Here is a 7,816-nt window from a genome sequence, read left to right on the forward strand (position 1 = left end):
CAGTTCTTCTTCATCTTCAAAAACACTCTAAAGGGTTGTGTTTAGAGAAAATGGAGTCTGAGAAAGGTTACATAACTTGCCCCAAAGTCACTTTGCTAGTAAACTGGGGCACCTAGGTTTGTACCCACACCTATTCAGACCGCATGCTTATTGACTAAAACTTTAAAATTTTTAGGCCTTATTTCTTAAGATTAGAATAATGTTGCAGCCAGAATTTCAAAAGCCTGTGTTTTCATCTTATTACCAACTGCTAAAATACCACTCACCATTAGATATCTTGTTGAATCCTTGTTAGCCACCAAATCACTAAAGAGCACAGAAGTCCCCAAAAGAAATAAATGCAGCTTTGGAAAGTCCCCTTAAGTGCGGTAGCATCCGCTCCGGGCTCTTGATCCTACTGGGGCCCTCTTACTGCTGAAGACAGTCCGGGATACCAGCAATTCTCCAGCATGCCTAAAAACAACAAGAACTAGAGACTAGTGAGGCTATGGGGAAAGGACACTCTGACCACAGCAGGGTCAAACTGCTACAATTTTTCTATGAGACAATCTGTCAGCATGTATTAAGTAATTATTAAAAAAAAAAAAAATGCCTCTCCTTTTAAACAGCAAGTCCACAGGTAAAAAAGAAAAAAAAAAAAAAAAAAGAATTTACCCTAAGCAAGTAATTGGGTAATGCCTACGGATGTATAAATAAGAACCTAAAGGTCAGACAATAGTAGAATGATCAAATTATCCAAGATGCAAACATATGATGGCATGTTATGCAGTCATTGAAATGGTGATGCACCTGTGTATTTACCACTCTGCTAAAACGTCTACAAAATACTGCATATGTACAACACAGATTATAAAATATATTATCCTTTTTGAAAACTGTATACTTTTGAAAATCTGTAAGAGAAAAAATTAAAAGTGTACAAGAATATGCATCAAAATGTTAACAATGGCGATCTAAGTGGTAGGATTATGGGTTTGACTAGAAAGTCAAAGAGAACTTTACCTATCTTTTTTATTTTTTTAAATCCACAATGGCCATTTTATTACTGCTAAAATAATGAAATAACAAAACATTTTTAATTAAATCAATCCCTTAAAAATGCCAAAGACATCGTGAGCAACAATCAGATTTTTTTTCCCCTAAAGTTTTCCTTTTGATGCCTTCAAGTTTTTTAAATTGTTCATAGCTAAGCCTGGAGTAAATTCGTAGGAGGATTAAGCTGGAAGAGACTTCCCAGTTTTATCTCCTGTTTTCAATTCTCTACAGAATGATATATATTCTTGGACTTACAGGAAAGCTGACATTGAAGGTTTAGTTTCTAGAATTTAAACTCAGGTCCTCTAACAAGAAAGAAAGAGTAAGGACTGTGCACAAAACTCCATCAGCAGAACACAGAATAGTTCTTAAAAGTGCACAAGATGAATCTTTGATGGATGAGGCAATATTTTCTACCAATCCCCATTACAAAAGTGGATTTGAAAAGACAAGGTCCAAAAGTAGCAGATATTTTTAAAGACCTGACAAAATTAACTTCTAAATAAGGCAAGAAAATGTCTTCCAAGATGACAATCACACTCAACATACCTCAGACCTGCAATAAATATTCCTTGATTTGAAAATAAACAGCAGTCAAACACTCTTCATTTTTCTTCTGATGAATATAGATAATTTAAATGTAGTAAGAACTCAAGTAAACACCTAAAAAGAGAAAATTTAAAATATACTACAAACCTGGGGTTATACAAAATGTGTTCACTGGCCTAAGTATGCAGAAAAGCACAAATCTTGTTCATAAGGAACAGGTGGAGTTCCAAAAACCTACCTGTAAAGATGTATGGAATTCGGAACACATTTCCTATCAAAACAATGTCACACTGGTTGTGAACTCCCACCCAGCCTGATCCATAAAGGGTAGTGAGAACTATTTATCCCACAGCTGTGTCTTAGGTGAATGGCACTAGTGGTCTAAGTGAAGAAACAGGTAATGCTAGGGAATTAAAAGGGCTCTCCTTCCCTCGGAGCAGAGAGCTCTCAGCTGAGTCCCTCTCCAGAGGCTCACCAGCTAAGAGATGCCACTCCCCAGGTCATACCCTCTTTCTGGGGGCAGCCCATGTCCAAATGACCAGTCAACAGGGGACAACGAGTTTAAAGGTCCTGCTTCCATGCCTCAAGGTGAGATAACTCTGTAGGACCATCCCAGCTCCAGAGGGCCCAGCTGTTAACTGCACAGCAGTTCAACTCCTCCCCCCTCTGTTCAATCCTGCTTCCCTCACTGCCCAGCTAGGGCATTTCCAGTAGAATTCCTACATGTAAAATCTCTGTTTCAAAGACTATTTCCAGAATCTGCCAAATAACACTTAGTAACCTCATATTATAAGTCAAACACTGTATATGTATAGATAATACATAAGTAGTATATCTGTAATATATGATCGATCTTACTGTATATGTATGTACGGGTAGGTGCTATAATCCCATTTTAAATATGCAGAAACTGAGTCTCAGAGAAGTCAAATGACTTGCCCAAGATCATATGGCAAGTAATCTGAGGAGCCAGGATGGGAATCTACGCCTACCAAATGCACAACCAATCACTATGTAAACTAGCTCCATTTACTATAAAGTGTTGCTGAATGGATTAAAAGGCAGATTCAGCTACCCAGGGGTTCTGGTGGCAGTCAGGAATGAGTGGAGTGGTGAACCACGGTCATTCATAAAACAGGAATTAATAAAAGGACTTGGGATCCAGGCCAACTGAAAACTAGATACTATGATCAAGGGTTCATATATTTTTAGGCCTTTGGCGAAAAAGCAGTGGCCTAATGGAAACAGAATTCCAGAATGAAACTGCATAGTTATAATCTACTGCATGATTACTAGATCCTAAAAATAATGATTGGCAAATCTTGTCCACCTACAATCAAAATGCTACAATACGTACACAGATGTTTACTATGTAGGAATAGGATGGCACTTTTACAATCTTTTACTCCACTTCCTACAAAAAGCTTCATAAACCAGTATCTAAAAATGTACTAATAAACTTATCAGGAGTACAAAGTCCTTACAATTAATATTCATCTTACTCAACTGCAACCAGTTCAATTTCTTCACCTACAATCATACCATAGCTTCCCCAGCTTTCCCTAACTAGCAGTCTTCTTTTATAGAATAAGCAGCTATTTATACCTAGTGACAAACAGTGAACAACTAAGAACACGTATTACCCTTCCCTGATGGCCATAATGCCCAAGAACTACAAGACATAAAACAATTCTATAAACTCCAAACAAGCACAAACTACAACTACTATTAACTTCATATAATTGGCATGCTTGCAGATGTAGATCACAACTGAGTTTCGCAGTGAGAACAAACCCTTTAAAATTTTAAGAGAATTCAGATTTCTTACATCCTTAGAATTATTTTATTTGTAATATTGGTAACTGCAAAATCTAATGTCACAGTTAAATAAAAAAAATTGAAATACACTTAGAAATACTATACTAGGGGTGGCTCAGTCAGTTAGGCAGTTAAGCATCTGCCCAGGTCATGATCTTGGGGTCCTGGGATCAAATCCCATGTTGTCAGGCTCCCTGCTCAGTGGGGAGTCTGCTTCTCCCTCTCCCTCTGACCCCCCCCCCACCCTGCTCATGCTCTCTCTCAAGTAAATAATCTTTTAAAAAACTGGGGTGCCTGGGTGGCCCAGTCGGTTAAGCGTCTGCCTTCGGCTCAGGTCATGATCCCAGAGTCCTGGGATCAAGCCCCGCATCGGGCTCCCTGCTCTGTGGGGAACCTGCTTCTCCCTCTGCCTGCTGCTCTCCTTGCTTGTGCTCTGTCAAATAAATAAATAAAATATTAAAAAAAAAAAAAAGATAGGACTCCCTGCTCAGCGGGGGGGAGGGGGTCTGCTTCTCCCTCTCCCTCTGCTGTTCTCCCTGCTCATTCTCTCTTACTCTCTCTCTCTAATACATAAATAAATCTTAAAAAAAAAAAGAAAGAAAGAAATACTATACTAGTTCATCTGATGTCATTCTAAAATTCAAAAATAATTGGGCCTTATCAGTTGATTCTTGAGAGTTTGCATATCTGTTGCCCCTTCCTTTAAAATTCACCCATGTCACCTCTCCCACCCCAACATTATAAGCACAGCTTTAAATGGCAAAAAAAAAAAAAAAAAAAAGGCATTTGTAATTTCCTTACTTATCAATTTTGCACACTGTAGGCCTTAGCATCCATGTTCGGTTATCAATTGCAGTGAGAAGTTCTTCAAATTAAGGTGGATCATTCACTGAGACTTCATACCATGTCAGAACCAAATGCAGCATCATAAAATACAGCTCACTGATCAAAGTTTGTACCTTCTCTAACCCTGACTATGGCAATGTTTGGCCCATTTCTTCACCCTTTTCCCCATTTATTTCATAAAACAAGCTCCAAATCAGAAATACACAGCTTCACACATACATATACAGAACTGTTAAATATACCTGAGCTTGCCATTTCAGAGGAAAGTGATAACAGGGACACCATAACCAGCTTGAAGTTTACAAAGGAGGAGGTATCACCAGCCTAAGAAAAAAAATTTCTTCACGCCACCTTAAAGTGGTCTAATCTTTTTTAAAACATTTTTTTATTTATATTCAATTAATTAGCAGAGAGTGCATTATTAGTTTCAGAGATCAGTGAAAGCAGTCTAATTTCTGGAGAAAAAGGAAACAGACAACTTGAAGCTTCCATACAGACACACACACACACATAAAAAGGGTAAGCCAGACTACCACCAGAACTGGAATGCAAGCTCCATGAGGACCAGGATGTCCTCTCTTGATTACCACTGTACCCTTTAATACTTAGCACAGTAGTGGTAACACTGTAAGTGCTTAATATTTTATGAAGGAGCGAATGACAGCTATCATTCATTGATCACTTTTCTTGAGGAACTTTACCAAGCATGTTAGAAATGTAACAAGACTTTAAAACAAGAACTGGGAACTGGGCAAGAAAGTGACACTCCAAGCCTCACAATAACCTTATGAGTGAGCCAATGTAATATATATATTTCGCCCCCCCCCCCATTTTAAAGGCAAGGAAATCAGATCTGAGAAAGACCAACCTTCCTAAGAAGGCAGAGCTCTAAAGGGCTGAGCCACCAAGTCTGTCTTCCTTCCCCTCTGCCACATCAATACCAAAATGAAGTTTAGCGCTTGGAAAACAAAAGAACATGGAGAAGATAGCCTGGCCAAAAACTGTATTATCACACATTCAAAACCAGGATGTCTGTTTCTGGAAAAAAGAAAAACCTTCCTATTTCAATACTGCAGAGACACAGCCAACGGGGCCTATGGTTCTGTTCTTAACAGGCACACTTCAATCTTCTATGTTCAGAGCACTGTGGGGTTCTTTAAGTGCAGGTGCCCGTTTAAAAAGTGATCTGCATAAAGAATGGCTTCAAAAGCTGAAAAGCTACAAGTTAAAAGCCAGATATAAAGATCCTAATCTCCCTTCATTAAATTATACCTCTATTCCCTTCCCTGAGAAACTGCCTGACCAGAGGAATTCAAAGAACTGTCCAAGTAAGAAAAGTGTTTGCCTAGCACTCTGTAACGAAAACCATGTCCATGTCTCTGTAGTGACAACGGCAATCCTGTCACATCTTCGCTATTCCCTAAGTACCCCGACAAAGGTGCATTCAGGCACTACCTAAGATTAGTAGGCTTCCTTTTAAAACTGTGAAACAGAATCGTATAGAGCATGATTTTTTTTTTTTAACTCCGGTCTGAGAACGGAAGTCAAGTTCAGATTCTCTTCCTTCCTCAAGCGAGCAGGAGAATTAAAGAGCGCGCGCGCGCACAAGCACGCACACACACGCCCTATAGTAAAAATGTCTCGGGGCCTCTTCACCTGTGGCAATTGCTGCGGCAAGCCTGGATTTGCTGGGATTTAAGGCTCTTCCTCACTCGGGAGGAAAGACGAGGGGGTGAGGGGGACACAGGGAAGAATGAACTGGTGTCTAAGTTTCCAATCGGATCATTCTTTTCAACTTGGGCAGCTCTTTCCAACCCCCCCCCTTACCCCCTTCCCCCACGGCCCGGGGCACACACTCGGCCCCGCCAGCACGGGCAGGGCCCGAGGGGAGCACGGCCGCCGCCGAGCACCCCGGCGCCCCTCGGAGTCTGAGGCGCAGCCGACCCCGGGCGCGCGGCCGCGGAGCGGCGCAGACCCCGGGAAGGGGTCGCGGATCCGTCGTCGCCGCCAGGCGTGGGGACCTGGAAGGGGCAGCCTCCGCGGGGCGGAGAGGCGGGGTGAGCACTTCCTGACTCTCGCATTGTCCACGCACCGCCCGCGCCGCCCCGGGCCCCGCCACCGCGCCGTCCCCGTCGGGGAGGAAGTTGGCGCTCGCCCCGCCAGCCCCGTCTTACCGTTCTTGGCGTCGCCTGCGGCTGCAGCCCCCGCGGCGGCCGCGGCGTTGGCGGCGCCAGTCCCCGCGCCTCCGGTGCCCGCCGCACCCCCGGTGCCCGGAGCTCCCGCCGCCGGCGCCCCGCAGCCGGCCGCCGCCGCCAGGCCCCCCCCGGCCGCCGCGCCCGCCGCGCCCGCCGCTGCCAGGGCCCCGGCTCCATTTTCCTGCTCGTCCCCGCTGCTGTTGGCGCGCTTGTTTTTGCGACCGCCTTTGCTGTTTTTGGGGTTGGGCATCTCGCGAGCGTCCAGGTGCCTGGCGTCAGCGAAGGCGGCTCCCCGCCGCACGGCAGCTCCCGGCCCGCGCGGAGCCGGCTCCGGAAGGGAGAGAATGGAGGGCGCGGGCCGGCGGCTCCTCCGGCGCCCGTCTAGCCGCGCGGCCCCCGCCGCGCCATCCCGGCCGCCGCGCCCTCTCCGGCTTCCTGGAGCCGGCGCGCGGCCACCGAGGCTCGCAGCCGCGCGAGCGCCGCGGGCTCGGGACGCGAGCGAGACGCTCCCGAGCCGGAGGGAAAAGGCGGGTCTCCGGCTTGTTTTGATTCGGCTTCGCTGACACGCTCTGGCCCCGCCCCCGCCCGTGACGACTCTGGGGATTCGGCCTGGCCACGCCCACCAAGTGACCTCACGGCGGACTGGCCCGCCCGCGTGACGTCACGCCCCCGCTGAGCCGGCCACTTTCGAGTGACGTCATCCTGGCGCCCTCACCGCGGAGCTACTGGGCATCTGCGAAGCGAGTTTCGTGAAGTGGCCCCCTAAGCCAATACGGTGGCATCTCAAGTAGTTATTCGGTGGCCTCCTGACCTTCATGTGATTGAGGCTTAGAACAATATGGTCCGGAAAAATAGGCGGGTGACTAGAACAAGAAGTTAAAACAAAGGATTTCGGATTAATAATCCACCAAAACACCTCACCCTTCAAGATCAGTTTTAGGTTCAGTAATTACAGAAATAAGATTGAGTTCCCAGACAATGGAAATGAATGAGAAGCCGGCACAGTGTGGTGGTGAAAGTAGTTCGTACAAACAGGACCCACCATCCGGGGATAAAACTCAACGTTGCCTGTGATCACGAAGCAAGTGGGGGGAAAACGCAACCCCCATGGATAGGGCTGAGCTGCCTTGAAAGAGCGATGGCTGCGTCGTGAGCAGAGTCGGATTAGAATGTGACACCTGTGAAGAGAAGCAATGACATGAGGGCAGGAGACAGACCCCTGGAGAGAGTTTTACATGGGCTCCCATTTTTGCAACTTTATTCTGTCTTTTCACAGACCAGCTCCTTCCCAACCTCAGGTCCCAGATCAAACACACTTCCTACAGGATGTAACAGAAACACCTTCCCGGAGGAGCTATCAGAAGGATCTCTCA

The 7,816-nt window shown here is 45.5% G+C and overlaps 1 protein-coding gene across 2 annotated transcripts in view; it reads right to left on the reverse strand.

The window, feature by feature from the left end:
- Nucleotides 1–6,963, reverse strand: part of HECA (hdc homolog, cell cycle regulator) — a 47,180-nt gene extending 40,217 nt beyond the window's left edge. Inside the window, exon 1 of one of the 2 annotated variants that reach the window (XM_032407780.1) lies at nt 6,423–6,963. In XM_032407780.1, the coding sequence (XP_032263671.1) occupies nt 6,423–6,693 (271 nt within the window). In that variant the 5' untranslated portion in view covers nt 6,694–6,963. Of the gene's footprint in view, nt 1–266; nt 3,477–6,422 lie in introns of those variants that run through there. The other variant, XM_032407781.1, reaches the window with a different exon arrangement.
- Nucleotides 6,964–7,816: the final 853 nt, after the last annotated feature.

This window comes from Phoca vitulina, unplaced genomic scaffold (genome assembly GCF_004348235.1).
Source record: "Phoca vitulina isolate PV1807 unplaced genomic scaffold, GSC_HSeal_1.0 scaffold9, whole genome shotgun sequence".
Lineage (NCBI taxonomy): Eukaryota > Metazoa > Chordata > Mammalia > Carnivora > Phocidae > Phoca > Phoca vitulina.